The sequence below is a fragment of the Phymastichus coffea genome, unplaced genomic scaffold (genome assembly GCF_024137745.1).
Source record: "Phymastichus coffea isolate CEN01 unplaced genomic scaffold, Cenicafe_Pcof_1.1 PCOF00002, whole genome shotgun sequence".
In the NCBI taxonomy this organism is placed as follows: Eukaryota; Metazoa; Arthropoda; class Insecta; order Hymenoptera; family Eulophidae; genus Phymastichus; species Phymastichus coffea.
In genome coordinates this window covers 9666867-9683989 of record NW_026706813.1, presented here as the reverse complement: position 1 = coordinate 9683989, position 17123 = coordinate 9666867, and the positions used below count along the sequence as shown (strand labels likewise).

Here is a 17123-nt window from a genome sequence, read left to right as displayed (position 1 = left end):
GGCGCACATTCCGGAAGTTTGCAATGAATTTCTGCCATCATTATTGTCGGGTGCTGTCAAGGAAAGTACATGTACGATATTGGCTCATCGAACGCAAGGTGCAGTTGGGCAATTTTTGTATGAAACCATACAGGATTATCTAACTGCGTTCGAGAGCGTTGTGAGGCGAATGAGACCTCCTCGTCAGAGTGGAAACAGGTCCGATTGGCAAAGGCGTGACTGAAATCGAAGTATGGTAGGTACATCCAAGAGAAGTCAGTCTACTGTATGCGTGATATAGAGTATTACGGAGAGTAGCTGGAGAGGCAATCCCCCTTTCTGCCAAAGATAATCTGCCGTTTGAAGATGCAGCATACCCGGGTAAGGGCAAGAAAAGCCATGTCTCAGCCAGTGCCGTGGCTGCCCAGGTATACGTACCTTCAGCGGAAAAATCGAAGACAAAGAAGAAAGAGAGAAAGGAAAAAGCCTCTAGTACTGCCGTGAATCGGAAGTAAATCAGTGTATGGCGAGCAGTATCGTGCAACCCGCAACGAATCAATATCCCAACCTTAAAAACCAGGGGATTCGCAAAAGACCAGTCTAAATGTTTTAGATCCCAAATTGCATATTTACCACGTACGTAAACTGCGAACCAGTCCACATGTAGGCGAAAAACAGGTCAACAGGAAGCAGGGGCCCTACGTTCTCTACGGTGGCTCGCGTTGGTGTGTCTCGACTCGAAACGAAAGGGACGAAGACAGATGAGGAGTATTGGCACGAGCTCACGAGATGATTTGAGAGCCACTGTCAGGTGACCAACAGCGAAGAAAGCCTGGAGATGTATGATAGACAGAAATGCCATAGGTACCAGACGTGTGAATCAGCGCACGCAAGCTAGTCTTCGCAGGGGATGACTCTATCTAGTGAGGCACCGGGCAGGCCCAAGGAGCTTACAAATAGGACAATAAGATTCCTGGGGTTGTTGGATGAGGCTAATCCATGTCTTGAGAACGCGGTGAGGGAGCTGAAAGCTTCGTCGGTTCCGATTTGGGTGAAGGTCATGCAGAGCACGACTGAGTGTTTGATAGCCTCCGGTAGTGAGAATCCTATTGTCAACGAGGTTACGAAAAACCGTCCACTACTCGTATTGCTCATCGGCGACAGACCATACACTGTTCAACACTAGTTTACAGGTATCGATAATGGACCACCAAATCACGCATGACTTCCTACTTCAGGTGAAGGAGATCCCTGAGAATGCTGCCGCTGATAATAGAGATCGACACGACAGTCCGGTCAATCGAGGCATTTGTATGCGAGCAGTATTTGCAGTACGATATGTTTCTTGAACAGGACTTTATCCATGCGTTCGGTTTCAGGATGGACATTGTGGAAGATGCATGGAGTGTCTATGGTCAGGAAATATGGTACCACTTTGCGGGCATGTGTATTTTCTCAACCAGCCAAGTGAACTTCATTTGACTGTGGAAGTAGAAGGATTTTCGGTACTGCAAGAGCCCCAGTGACTTCAGATCGAGTGATGCCGAAGTAGTCATCTGTGCAGACTGACTTGGTCGAACACGTGATTGGCGTACAGAGTGCGAGACCGATCAAGACGCCTATACGCAAGTACTCCCCGCAGGTCATGGAGTTTATCTACCAGGAGATCCAGGATTGGCACAAAAAACGGTTGATCCGTCCGTCTCAGAGCAAATGATGTAGTGCATCGGTGGTTGTCAAGAAGCACGACGGGAGCTATCATCTGTGCGTCAATCTGCGGCCAGTGAACAAAACCACTCACATCGATGCTTGTCTAATGCCGGGTGTGGATATAGTACTCGAAAAGTTGCGAGAAGTCTGGTACATTTGTAAAATCGACCTCAAGAGTGCCTATCTCCAGGTACCCTTGCAGGAAGACAGCAAGAAGTATATGGCGTTTGGGGCAACGGGCTGTGGTCTATGGAAATTAGTTCCTTTTTGTTTAACGTGCAGATTCCTAGCTTTTGCCGTCTACCACATGACATACCTACATACTTACTGAAGCAGGGGTATGCTCGACCAGCCCGACTCGCGGTTAATGATCCGGCCATTTGCCATTACATCAGCCACAGGTTTACCAATTTATTCCGAAGGGGTAAACTTCGAAGCATCCTCAATAAGGTATGGAATCGATCTATTTCTTTAACGGCTATGCAGGCCGCTCTCCGAGTTGAGACCACAACTCACATGTCGTAATCAAAGATAAAATCTAATCACCGATGGTGTTATTAACTCATAGCGACTTTCAACTACTTCGGCTGCTATTCCGCGATATGGGGTTGTAACCACTGCTACCACGAGTCCAAACCCAGTGACCGGAACGGATGATGACTGATGCCAACGACTGTGGACTCTCGATCACCCGTAGTACCGGCTTACGCCCCTGGTGGGAGTTTCGTGGGGTCTTTCTATCATACAGTGAAAATCTCCCACTTTCAGAAACGTGCAGTCACCAGGCCCAAAGGTAAGCCACCAATATGGCTTATACGTATACGTTCGTAAATTCACACTTCCGATTCTTTTCTTTATAATTAAATCGAATCCTCTATGCATTAAACTTTCGTACTAACATCATAATTCACTCTTTATTTTCGAGTCTTTCGATCATACAACTTCTTATTCCGTATGCCCTCTCAACAAACGTACACATACATTTGTAATACGAACGCGATGCTATGATGCTACTTACATCGTAAATGCCATTGCGACACTCGTACACATTCATTCTCTCTAAACCCCTAAAACACGTATACATTTCGCATTCCTATAGAAGATGCATCCAAATTTCACTCGCTGCATCACATACACATCTAGTATTCTGAGCATGGCTTTTAAAGAGATACTCATTAAGAGTACCATGGCTTGTAAATATATATCCTACTCGTAAATTCAAATCCAATTTCGTGGAGCACTTAACAAATTTAATGTTCTCTATAAATTAATACGTAACACGTCCGCTTTTATGTCCCTTCCATCGATTTTACCATTTCTTATATACTTTATCTTTCAACAACTTCTTCCATTCATCAACGCTCATATCTATAATCTAATCATTCGTTACCAAGTCATTATTATTTATTTTTAATCCCTTCTGTACTTTATATTCATTTGCTCGTAACATACGTAATAAGTTCTACAGAAGTGATCCAAAGAAAATTTGCATCATCTCTATAGAGACTATCTGATAAACCCGCAGACAGGCATATAACATAACTTTTTAACAGCGGATCAATACGTCTCTCATACTTTTCTTTTCCGAGGGTTATGGCTTCTTTTCCGGTCAGAGTTGAGATGGCAATGCCACTTCCCTTAAGCGATTTAACCGCACGTATTCTCAATGATACGCCATCTGCGACTTCATTCATTACACATTTAGTTACTTCTGTACTCGAGAGACCAACGTTAGCACCATTAACAACCATGGCATAGCTCGTTCTACTGTCAGCTCCTTTCCCTACACTCACTCTTTCACGCTCATTCAGATACACACTCTTATCATATATCTCAGCCACACGAGCCATACACTCCTCTCTTAATTTCTTATTTTCTGTGCTAGTCTTATAGAGCTTCCCACGCAAGCAGGAGTTTTCCACCGCGAATTTCTGAATCAGATCTTCCTATTTTCGATTCAGCTTTAACATAGTATCTACATGTGCACTGCTAATAGACCTTTTACCATCAGTGCACATCAATTTCACCCATTAAGCGGCTACATCTATCATTTCATCAAACATATTCAACGCATTCGTACATAGCTTACTTTAATTTATGTGCGCTACATCATTTACATTTTCTATTTCCTTATTCTTGGTTTTATTGCATTTATTCGTTCATTCGTAGCCTGGGTTACATTCGCACTTTCATCTATTATGTCATTTACGAGGTGTGTTCAAAAAGTAAGGTGACTTTTCAAATTTCACGGGCAACGTACTTTCGATTATCGATTTTTTTGTTTTGTTATTTTGGTATACTCTTCCCGAACATCTGTACCAAGTTTCAAGTGTATAGCATTTTTTGTTTGGTTGTGAGAGGCGTAAAGGATATAAGTGTTTTGCGTGCTCGGCGATTTCTTGCTATCGAAAAATATGGATCAAAGGATTTACATTAAATTTTGTGTAAAAAATAAAATAAAGTGCTCCGAAACACTTGAAATATTGACGGTGGCATACGGTGAAACTGTTCTGAGTAAAAAAAATGTTTACAAGTGGTACAAACTCTTGCAAGATGGCCGGGAAGATGTCAATGGCGAGCCTCGCTCTGGACGCCCAAGCACGTCAACAGCTGATGAAAACGTTCAAACAGTGAAGAAAATTGTTCTGGAAAATCGTCGAATCACTATCAGAGAAGTTGCTGAGGATGTTGGTATATCGCTTGGCTCGTGCCATGAAATTTTTTCTAACGTTTTGGGCATGAGACGTGTGTCAGCGAAGTTTGTTTCGAAATTGCTAAATTTTGACCAAAAGAACCGTCGCATGAGCATCGCTCAAGAACTGTTGAATGACGTCAACGACGAACCAGATTTACTCAAAAGGGTCATAACTGGTGACGAATCATGGGTATACGGTTATGATATCGAAACCAAAGTCCAATCGTCCCAATGGAAGAGCCCAGATGAGCCAAGACCGAAAAAAGCACTCCAAGTTCGATCAAATGTCAAAGTTTTGCTCACTGTTTTCTTCGATTACAATGGCGTGGTGCATCAGGAGTTCTTACCATATGGACGTACGGTTAATAAACAGTATTATCTTGAAGTTATGCGCCGTTTGCGAGAAGCAATCCGAAGAAAACGCCCAGAATTGTGGAAAAACAATTCATGGCTTTTGCATCACGTTAATGCCCCTGCTCACTCATCTTTGCCTATGAGAGATTTTTTGGCCAAAAACAACACCACAATTATGCCTCAGCCACCATATTCACTGAATATGGCCCCCTTGCAACTTTTTCGTGTTCCCAAAATTCAAGAAACCCATGAAAGGACGGAGGTTTGGAACGATTGAGGAGATAAAGAAAAAATCGCTGGAAGAACTCAAGACTATACCAGAAAGTGCTTACCAGAAGTGCTTTGAGTATTGGAAAAAACGTTGGCACAAGTGTATTATATCTGAGAGGGATTACTTTAAATGGGACAACATAAATATTCATAAATAAATAAATATTTTTTCTTAAAAATACAAAGTCACCTTACTTTTTGAACACACCTCGTATACCTATTATATCATTTATATGAAGGGAAGAACTTGTCACTCTCAGGGTATTTAAAAAATCACTTTCTTTTATTCTCACCATTTATTCTACTTATATCCTGCGGACCATCAACATGCATACTGCCATTCACTTTCATCTTTTAAATAGAAATTTGGACACGTTTGGCCCTTACAAGATCAGACGTACCCTGGTTCTCACTTCTCCCATCATCATTTTCAGCCTACATCCTTTGCGCTCCGTGTTCGTGTTTCCTCGATATCTTTTCCTTTTCCTCTTTCATTTGTTGATTTTGCAGTTTCACTGTGGTAAACGTTCGCCGAGAAATTTTGGTTTTTTCGGAGATGCGCCTAGTGTGTGGAAGTTTTCGTGTTTTAGGCTGGGTTGCGCCCAGCCATGGATTGTAGTTGAGTCGATACCGGTACACGTGGGATATCGGCAAGGTGACGCAGGTGCGCGCATGAGCGACCGTTGCCGCGAACAGCCATTGGGTCGCAAGCGACTAGGGAGACGAAAAAAAGTAACAGCAACAGCGAGAAGGATGAGTGACAAACATATAACAACAACAGCAACAACAACACTAACGTAGGAACATTCGCACTTCCCGAATCTCCTCCTTTAAATCAATTTTATGGACGGCCGCGAGTCGTGAACTACCTAAAACAGGAACGTTCCCAAAATATTTCTTCATTACAATTCTTATAAGAACGCCTGACCAAAACTGTAGATACATCCATTGCTGATCATCCAAGATATAGGACCAACCGATTACATACTTGAATTTATTGTTTACAAATTAGTATCTTTCGAGATAGAAGCTTAAATAAAAAAAATTTTTCTCTTAATAAACTAAACAACAGTTACGACTATCATCTTTATAAATTATATATAAAGTGAACCTTTCTAACTACATTCGTATTGGTACGTCTTGATTATTATCAACTTAATAGTCAAGACGTAACAATGTATATGGGAGGTAATTTAAATGTGAGCATGTTAATACAAGCGTAGAATATAGAGTTTTATGTTGGAAGTGTTTTAAATATTGATGTGAATAATTGTCTCATAAGCACAATGTGACGAGAGCAAGCGTTGCGCTTGTTCTCGTCGGTATTTTCCCCAATTCCCCGTCTCAGTAGATCAAGTAGGGAGAGAAAAAGAACGAGGAAGAAGCTGTCGATCGCGGAAGAATAAAACGAGCGACACAGACGGTAGTGAGTCGAGCGGCCAGTCAGAAGGTTTTCCAACCGATCGGAAGTACAGATGGTAGTGAGTCGAGCAGTCAGTCAGTCAGAAGGTTTCCACTAACAATCCAAGCAATAGAGCATTTTTCACGTATTTTTTTCCGGAAAGCACGAAATTTTTACTGTAGATAGCTGACAATGAGTGTAATAACATATCTTCATCCAAAGTCTGAAATCGGTGCAGAACATTGTTAACCAGCCGTTTGAAAATAAAAATTTGATCTATTTTCATGTTTTCGCGTAATATCTTTTTTATTAGCAGTTGAATCGAAAAATGGTGGAATGGTTTTTTGTTTGTCTCGGCAAGACCTACAAAAGTTTGTGTCGCACGTTAATACATGTTAATGAAATAAAAAGTTATTAACACAAAAAGGCCAATTGTTAATTTAATAATTACCGTTTAATATTTGATCATAGAGATTTTCCATCTACCTCAATGTAGTACTTATTACGTAGAGATTATGAGCTTTGAAGCCGCAAGATCTAATGTTAATTTTAATCTATACAGATGGTTAACAACAAATTAACTGTTTCATTTTGTCCACAGTCCGAATCGTTAAGAAAAATGACGCCGAATTTTTTATTAGTACTTGTTAGAGTTTATAATCGAAAACTGCAATTTAACCAAAAAAAAATTTAATTTACAACTCAGGGAATTATTTCTACTATATTGCTTAGTTGCAAAATGAAATTAACCGCGTATTATAAAATTTTTCTGGTGTTCTACAATGTATTTCGGTAGATCGTCAAAAGAGCTTCAATTTGAAAAAAACCACATGAAAATTCGTCAATTGATAAAAAAGTTACAGGTTGTTAAAGTTTTCGATCTGTTGTTAAAAGATTAATATAGATAACGAAAAATTTTTTAAGCGATCCGATGCGGAAAGCCAAGGTTCTTTCAACTGTGAAATACCTAGATTTTGTTTCAAATTGTACATACATTAAATTCGCGATCGAACGTAAACAGAATCAATGATTTTTTCAATCTTTCTGGCAACGATATATCATATCTTTTCAAGCAGAAAAATAAGACCTTTGTCATTCAAAACCAAATGAATTGTCAACATTTATTTTATTACTAAATTTAAAACAGTTGACAATTACTAACAAATTAAAAAATAATTATAGTTATTGTAAATTTAAATGTTAAGAACCTATGATTTTTACACAAATGAATTGTGGCTTTCGTAACAATATTTTTGTATTAAAAAGATCATATCCAGATTTCTCTCAATAAGTAGTATAAAATTAAAAAATGAATCAATTATCTTCTTTAGATTGGAAGAAAAGTAATGTTAAAGTCGCGCCATGCGTTTTGAAGATATTTAGCGAATTTTTGAGCTATCCGAATAGCGGCGGTCGACTTCCCCCACCACTCCACGGCGCTAAAAGATTGAAAAAATCATTGATTCTGTTTACGTTCGATCGCGAATTTAATGTATGTACAATTGAAGCAAAGTGTAGGTATTTCACAGTTAAAAAACCTTGGCTTTCCCCTTCGGATCGCTTAAAAATTTTTTCATTATCTATATTAATCTTTTAACAACAGGTCGAAAACTTTAATAACCTGTAACTTTTTTATTAATTCACAAATTTTCATGTGGTTTTTTTAAATTGAAGCTCTTTTGACCATCTATCGATATACTTTGTAGAACACAAGAAAAGTCTTATAATACGCGGTTAATTTTATTTTGTAACTAAGTAATATAGTAGAAAAAATTTCCTGAGTTGTAAATTAAATTTTTTTTTGGTTAAATTGCAGTTTTCGATTATAAACTCTAACAAGTACTAATAAAAAATTCGGCGTCATTTTTCTTAACGATTCGGACTGTGGACAAAATGAAACAGTTAATTTGTTGTTAACCATCTGTATAGATTAAAATTAACATTAGATCTTGCGGCTTCAAAGCTCATAATCTCTACGTAATAAGTACTACATTGAGGTAGATGGAAAATCTCTATGATCAAATATTAAACGGTAATTATTAAATTAACAATTGGCCTTTTTGTGTTAATAACTTTTTATTTCATTAACATGTATTAACGTGCGACACAAACTTTTGTAGGTCTTGCCGAGACAAACAAAAAACCATTCCACCATTTTTCGATTCAACTGCTAATAAAAAAGATATTACGCGAAAACATGAAAATAGATCAAATTTTTATTTTCAAACGGCTGGTTAACAATGTTCTGCACCGATTTCAGACTTTGGATGAAGATATGTTATTACACTCATTGTCAGCTATCTACAGTAAAAATTTCGTGCTTTCCGGAAAAAAATACGTGAAATGCTCTTTTTAGGGCTCTATTACCTGGACTATAAGACGGCTTAGACGGTCAGCAGTGAAATGTCGAAAGTGCAGTTGAAGACAAAGGGTCAGCCAAACGCACACGTCACCAAGGAGCCGAGAAAGACCGAGAGTAAAGAAGACGACTGCCTTGTTCCAGCATCTGGTCGGGACGCTATCCGGAGAAGCCGGCAGGAGTTGCCCAGCGACAGCCAGCAACGTTGTGCGCAGGGCGCACCCAAGCCTACCGTTCCTGTATTGAAGGTCAAGTCTCGCAAACTAATCTCTCTCTCTCTCTCTCTCTCTCTCTCTCTTCAACGGTATGGCACAACGCGTAATTGTAAGCATCAGGTAGGTAGCAAGGCGTGTACATGCCGGCTACCTGCTCTATTTACGGTCGGCGTCATAAACTGTTCAAATAGAAATCGTCCAGGCGATCCCTCGCCGGACGGTTTTCTCTTTTAGTTAAGTAGCCTAAGTCAGTTCGTCGTCAAGGCTGTCATCTGCCGGTCCACGCGCGTTGTATATCGTATAGATTTGTAAGCGCGAAAAGTTAGTTAACTTGTTCTTTGTTTTCTATTGTAAATGGTGTTGAGAGCACCGTTGTGTTCTATAGTGTTAAGACGTGTTAGTAACACTGTTCATTAAGCTAAGATTTGTAAAAGTTGATTATAAGAGTTCATATTATTATGCGGTTTGTTAATGTACGGTATTTGTGAAGTTCAAATGTAATTTGACTTTATTTGGTTAGAATTAGATTTGTTTAAATGCGAATTTTTGTTGTGTCTATAATACCCTAATGACTTTCATTTCTTTACCTTTCCCCCCCTTCCCGCCTCGATTGCTACGAGCGAGTGCGCCTCACTTGTCCACCTTAAAAACTGATAACGAACAAGCTTTCGTTACAACAAAACCAATCGAAAATATCTATTTAAATTGACGAAAGATTTAAAAAAAATCTTCATGTTACTTTTATGTGATTTCTTACTCAATTTTTAATCCAGAAACTTGGCTTCTAATATTTATGAGGGATATCATATTAAATAAATTATTTTAAAAATATATCATCATAATTATTTCAGATCAAAGATTATGAACATCTTCCTGATCCTACGCCTGACGAAATAAAAAATTTCTTAAGAAAATTAGTCGTTGTGAAACTAAACGGTGGTCTTGGAACAAGCATGGGATGTCACGGACCAAAATCAGTTATCACGGTTCGCAATGGTCTTACATTTCTAGATTTGAGTGTACAGCAAATAGAGGTGCGTTTTTCTAATAAATTTAAACTATAACGGTATAAAAATCTCAATTTATAAGTAAAACATAATAACTCTATAAATTTTAGAATTTGAATAAAATCTACGGAGTAAGCGTACCACTAGTACTGATGAATTCTTTCAATACAGATATAGATACTCAAAAAATTATTAAAAAGTATAAGGGAATAGATGTAGAAATCCATACTTTTAATCAGAGTTGCTACCCTCGGATCAGCAAAGAATCTTTATTGCCTATAGCTAAGCATCACAGAGTACATGACGACATTGAAGCGTAAGTTGCTGTTCTGATTCAACAAAGTAATTAAAAAAATATACTGCAGGAACGATTTTAATTTAAAAAAATACTCGATACATAAAGAAAGAAATTACTAAAAACGACATACAATATTTTTATGTACTTTAAGATCTTGTAACCGAATCCACGGTCAATTTTACTTCAGCGCCTCACGTTCAAGGGCATTTGAAGACAAAGTTTAGAAAAATCTACTAATTCTTTTATAGTTCGGACGTATACATAATATACGTATTATGTAAAAAATGATATTTCGGTTACAGATTCTCAAACTACGACATTCAGATTTATTATTTCATATTTTTTGTTACAATCTCCAAAATAATTTCAAGCTCGCTTGTATTTTTAAAATATAAAAAGTGTCTCCATAAAACTAGATCTATGATCATGGGAGCAATCTGTGGCATGCATTCTGCGGGGCAAATCGTACGACTATATTATCAAATCAGTTTCGGGTTACCACGCGTTTGATTTTCGTAAATTCATATATTACAAGACAGCAATAAACTATAAAGATATATTTTAATATTATTTTATACAGTTTTACAATAGGAATATAAATTTCGATGTAGGATTTATCCTTTTTCTTCATTTATAAGCATTTAAAATTTGGATATGTCAAAATTACTATTCATGTTTTTCATCGTCGTCAAGCACCGTTTCTTCTTTGTTTCTTATAAAACCAATTTTTTACAAGGTCCGTATATCTGTACCTATGATTGAAGATTAGTATATCTACATATTTCAGTAAATCAGTACAAATAAAATAGTATTCTTATGATAATAGCGAATCATGGTTTGGTATAAATATTAAGTGAATAATTACATATAAACATGAAGTCTGTAAGCGAATGTAAATAGAGAAGCATGTCATTTCATTAATTACGTATATATATATACTTAATAGCGATCCGTTTGTAATCGTGGAATGGTACATAAATAAATTTAGTTGACTAGTGTTAGTTTGCGTCTGAAGAATTGACAATTTTGTACATTTTACGATCTTTTCGAACAAATGAGGAAAGGGAAAAGAATTAATCCATCTTAAATACTTATATTCCAATTTCATCTACTAAACACTAGTTTTCTTCCGGAAAATCTATTAAAACAATAATTTTTATAATAAACATAGATTTAAAAAAATGGTCATTGCCCCTACGCGCCCTCTCTCTCTCTCGAACCGATCGCGGCTATTCCGCTCAGCCGCTTGTTAACCTACGCGAGTCGAAGGATTTTCGGTAATCGTTGCAATACGTATTCGGTGAATAGTTTTTGATATTTAAGAAATTGGTTGGAAACGATTTAGAAAACGGTGAATAAATTGTTGTGAAGCGTTTCCAAAATTGTAATACGATTTAAAAAACACGTGATTGTTCTTCACTATATGCTTAGGAAATCGGCAGATTTGAGAAGTGTGCGAGTAAATTTTTTTTTTCTGTGTAACATATCAGACGTTTGGAAGATCATCGCGATGATCTGGGAAATGTAAAACTTACAGTCGCCGACTTACGACCAAAATCTTATCGCCCGACCGCATGGTTGGGGTTGACACCTTCGGAAACTCTGAAGCGCACATCTGCACCTCGCAATTTTACTTTTGTCTGCCTTTTCGATAGCGACCAAACACGGCCTGCACTCGGCCGATAAAATAAAAAATGTGTAAATCTTCCGTAGCCGTGATTAGTTATCGATCGTGTTAATGCAATAATATCGTGAGGCAAACGAAAGTAACGTGCGAGCACAAATAATTGTTGCGGTAGTTCGTAACTATTAGTTCACGAACAAAGGTATAGAGACAAATTACCAGCGACTGGCGCGTATATGCGGACACCTTCAGTGCCTCTTTTAGAGTGATTCGCGGGACGATAGGCGATCGAAACTCTTTTTGTATGGCCTAGTGAGTTGAAAAATTTTTGCACAAAAACACATTGCAAAGTCGCTATCACCGCCCTTAAACTTATTAAGCAAAACCGCGTGTAATCGTAAGTCTCAGAACATACAGGTTCCTTGAGACAAAAAGAAACAAAAGAAGGATTAAAACTCCTACCTTCATTCAGAGAATAAGGCAGGCAGTGGGCCGCCACCAATGCCAAGTCGTGATATTCGTAAGAGAACTGGAACTAGGTAACAGACTACGCGACTATATGTAGTAGGATAGGAAAAGCTGCTCTCTGGGCCTTCGGGCTGTGAGCGGGGAGAAAACCCGTAAGAGAGAGTCCAGCGTCGGTTGCCCGGCTGGCGTTTCTTCTTCTAGCTCTTCCAGAACGACGTCAGACGCGTGCTAGCTCTTACCTAGTTCGGTACCCTTACATAAAATAGCTTGTGATCCGCACAGATAATTATTGTCGATTCTTATTTTATGGCATTACGTTAGGATTAAGTTCACGTTTCATTTATATGTATATTAAAAATTAAGTTACCTAAAATTGTGAATAATCTTTGAGCGTGAATATTGATTTGATTGTGATAAAAATTAAGTTACCTGAAATTGTTAATAAGCTTTGTGGCATACTCCTACTTCCTTTATTCAGAACACACATTTTTTCAATGTACTTCACTTTGTACAAATAGATGTGTGTGTGTGTATGTTACTGCATACTCACGATTGGTTTTGTTTGTTATGAAAAGGAGTTGCGAAGATCACTAAAGGATAGATATTTTATTTCTACTACTCTTCTCCTACGCGTACGATTATACTCATTCGTACAATTATTCAGCCGTCGGAGTGTTCGCGTCTTCCAAACTAATACCTTTTAAATAGTTTATGCTGATGCTCGTGGATTGGGTAAAATTCTATTTTATTGTCGGTCAAAATATTTTCTGTGGACATCATCAAAAAAGAAATTATTATTTCTATGAAATTTAATACTTTCAATACATACGTACTCTATTTTAGTTTAATATTAACTACTTAATTAATTTAATAATAATAAATACTTTAATTTACTTACATAATACTTCAATTTATTTTATTAATTTTATTTTATTTTATTATTTTAATTTGCCGAAAATATAAAATCGTTATGAAAAAATTTCAACATAAGTGTTGATTCTAAAGCAGTGAATATTTAAAATAATTTTAAAAAATTTGTTCGCTCTGAATAGCTAGAGTGGAGTAGGAGTGTTTGAAAGGTCGGGAATTCGGACTTAGAAGAGGTGTGACATCTGGATAGTAGAGGCGGGTGCGTGATCCCATTCTTCTGAAATAAATAGTACGAACAGCCACAGGTAAAACTCTATTAAGATATCGTACAAAATACTTAGTTACAAAGTATCTTTTGTAAACAATTGCACACGACAAAGGAAAAAAATAAGGGTACTTTTTTCAATTTGTCTATGAATATCAAAGTTTATTTAACCAAACCTAACTCCATATCTCTAGTACAATTTTTGTATGTGGCTGCTTTTTCAGCAGGAGCATAAAATCACATCAGCACGAAAAAACGCCAATTAAATTATTAGGCTTGTAAAAAATATACTTGATTCATCGATCGATTTTGATCAAAATAATTTTTATCAGAAGTAATATTATTTATTAGGTTCTTGAGTTGCTGAAAGTTTCAATTTGAAACCAAGATTCATGACGCCTGCCGCACACGTCAGCCTACTTGGTGCTCCCAGCTCGCTTTAGAACGAAGAGTATGCTTTACATTCTAATGCCGCTAGTTGGCTGCTCTTTAACATTAATTTCTTCATTTTATAATTAACAACACAATTTTTATTTAAATTTATCTTACATAAGTTTTTAAAACGAATTCAGGAATATAAGTTTCATTCAATGTTTATGAAACAGCGTGTATAGTATTGTAACGAAAGCTCGTTCGTTAGCTATTATTTAAGGTGGGCAAGTGAGGCGCACTCGCTCATAGTAATTGAGGCGGGAAGGGGGAAGAGGCAAATCAAATGCAATGGTTAATAAATTTATACACACATAACACATTCGCATTTAAACAAATATAATTTCAAACAATTCAAGGTCACATTACACTTAAATTCCGCAATTACCGCACATTAACACCGCATAATGATAAGCCGCATTACACACACTTTAATCGAATGAACACAACGACGTTTTTAACAACTATTACAAAAAGAACAAATTAACTAACTTATCGCGCCTACAAATCTATAGAAAACATAACGCGAGTCGCCCGACAGATGACCGCCTTGACAACGAACCGACTTAAGCTATTTAGCTAAAAGAGAAAGTCGCCCGGCGAGGGATCGCCTGGACGATTTCTCTTTGCGCGATTTATTGCCCGACCGTCATCAAGGCAGGTAGCCGGCGTGTGCACGTCTTGCTACCCACCTAATATTAAAAATCACGCGCAGTGTCGTCGATGAAGAGAGAGAGAAAGAGAGAGAGATTAAATTGTAAACTAGACCTTGGATGCTGGAGCGGGAGTCCTGGCTGCGCCCTGCGTACGGTATTGCAGGTCGTCGCTGGGCAACTCCTGCCGGCTTTCTCTCAGCCCTCTGTCCTCGGCTGCACTTCTGTCACCGCTGGCCATCCACTGTCTAGCTTCGGTCGGCTCGGAAAACCTTCTGAGTCCCTCCTCGACATACTACCGTCTGTGTTGCTCGTTTTTCCTCGCGATCCACAGCATCTTCGTCGATCTTTTCTCTCCCTACTTGACCTACTTATTAGGCGGCGCGCAATCAATGCGCTAATTGGTTCTAAACGCGCACCTGCCTAATATTGCGTAGGGCACGCACGCCCCCGACTATTTCTCTCTCTTTCTCTCTCTCTAACATCTCTATACTCTCTCTGTCGCCATAGTAGCCGCTTCGGGCCTGCTCGGCCCCGCTCGGCAATCTCCGTCAGCTGAAACAGAAACTATGCATTAGACGCATTCTTGAATGCGCCTAACGCTGGTCACGTGCCTTGCCGAGAGAGAGGGGAACTTGGAAAAATTCCGACGAGAACAAGTGCAACGCTTGCTCTCGTCACAGTATTAATCATTCAATTTTATTCAAAATAATTTTAACTTCTTCATAAGTAGAGTCTCCTGCCAAACTAGTCCAATCAGTATTTTCAGCAATTGAACTTTGACTGGGATTGAGTGATATCCAGTTGTTTATAAGACTGATCAAGCCAACACTTTATCTATTTTATTTATTTTAATGGCATATATCTCGTATCGCATCTCTTCGAACAAATGACAGATAGCTGGTGACCAACTTAGTTTCTACGACTGCAGTATCATTTTGCTATATTTATCAGCCATATATATAATTATACTACAAGATGGAAATATGAACTTCATAATGAGTTATCAATTAATCAAAGACGATGCCTAAATGAATACGAGGTCTATTCAAAAAGTATAGCGAATTTTATGTTTTCAAAAATTATTTATTTATTCATGAATATCTATTTTATCACCTTCATAGTAATCCTCCTCGGATATAATGCACTTGTGCTAAAGTTTTTTCTAATCCTCGAAGTACTTAAAAAAAATCATTTTTGTGATCTTACTCAGCTCCTCCGTTTTTTCTTGTATTCTTTTAAGCAATTTTTTGATTTTGCAAAAATTGACTATTTGTAAAAACAAACATTTTTTGGAAACCCATTGAAAAAATTCCAGTGTATTTCTTACATGATTCGAAGAACTTTTTTTCTCTGGGTACTTTTTTATAAGCTCATAGTGTTCTAGTAAAAAATTCATGAACATAACAGAAAAAATTATGCATGCGAGGCGACATTTTGAACACCCCTAGGTAAAAAATTGATCCGAGAATCACGTATTTATTAAACTAAATATTTACTCTACCGATTACTAAGGTAGTTTTCGAAAGGTTTTCCTTTTGAAAACTCGATTTCAATAAAAAAAGTGTTCAATATAAAAATGAAAGTTTTTGAAAATTGAATTTTATTTGGATAAATAACTTTTTATAAAAATTTTATGGGTACCATAGGAAACAGCATTTAATCTTTCAGATGTCCAAAAGTCCAATGTCCAAAAGAAATCTTCTATCACGTAGTATAACCTTGTCGATGGTTATTGTTAAGATTTCAGCCGGATCGAAGTTGTATTTTGTTTTTGAGAGCGTGTGAAAGTAAGTGTGTTCGTTGATTTTTGAAAAATGGAAAAAGAGCAGTATCGGTCGGTGATTCGATTCTTGTTTTTGGAAAGGAAATCGCGCAGCGAAATCAAAAAGCGCTTGGATGCTGTGTACGGTGACTCTTCTCCTTCGGTGGCGACCGTCAAAAATTGGTCTAATGAGTTTCAACGTGGTTGCACGTCGATTTTTGAAGAGCCACGTCCAGGTGCTCCGAAAACGGCTACCACGGAGGATAACGTGACAAAAATTCACGATCTCGTATTGGCAGATCGACGATTGAAGGTGCGCGAGATAGCTAAGATCGTAGGCATCTCAAAAGACCGCGTGGGTCATGTCCTGCATGACATTTTGGGCATGAGAAAGCTGTCGGCGCGATGGGTGCCGTGTTTGCTCACTCCGAAGAACAAGCGCAACCATGAGACAACTTCAGAGCAATGACTGACGCCGTTTAAGCTCAATCCGAAGGAGTTTCTGCGTCGTTTCGTGACAGTCGACGAATCATGGATCCACTGGTATACACCAGAGACCAAGGAATAGTCGAAACAGTGGACTTTACCCGGCGAAAGTGCTCCAAAGAAGGCGAAGACTGCCCCATCGGCTGGAAAGGTGATGGCCACCGTTTTCTGGGATTTACAAGGTGTGATCTACATCGACTACCTGGAGAGGGGCAAAACAGTCACAGGACTGTACTATGCCGAATTATTGGGCCGATTCGACGTCGAATTGCGG

At 38.1% G+C, this 17123-nt stretch overlaps 1 protein-coding gene across 4 annotated transcripts in view; it reads left to right on the top strand.

Annotated features, from left to right (window-relative positions):
- The window catches only part of LOC131663228 (UTP--glucose-1-phosphate uridylyltransferase), an 826217-nt gene that overhangs the window by 403128 nt on the left and 405966 nt on the right, over positions 1–17123 (top strand). For all 4 annotated transcript variants that reach the window (XM_058933501.1, XM_058933529.1, XM_058933520.1 and 1 more), the window contains exons 3-4: positions 9836–10018; positions 10102–10307. In XM_058933501.1, the coding sequence (XP_058789484.1) occupies positions 9836–10018; positions 10102–10307 (389 nt within the window). The remainder of the gene's footprint in view (positions 1–9835; positions 10019–10101; positions 10308–17123) is intronic.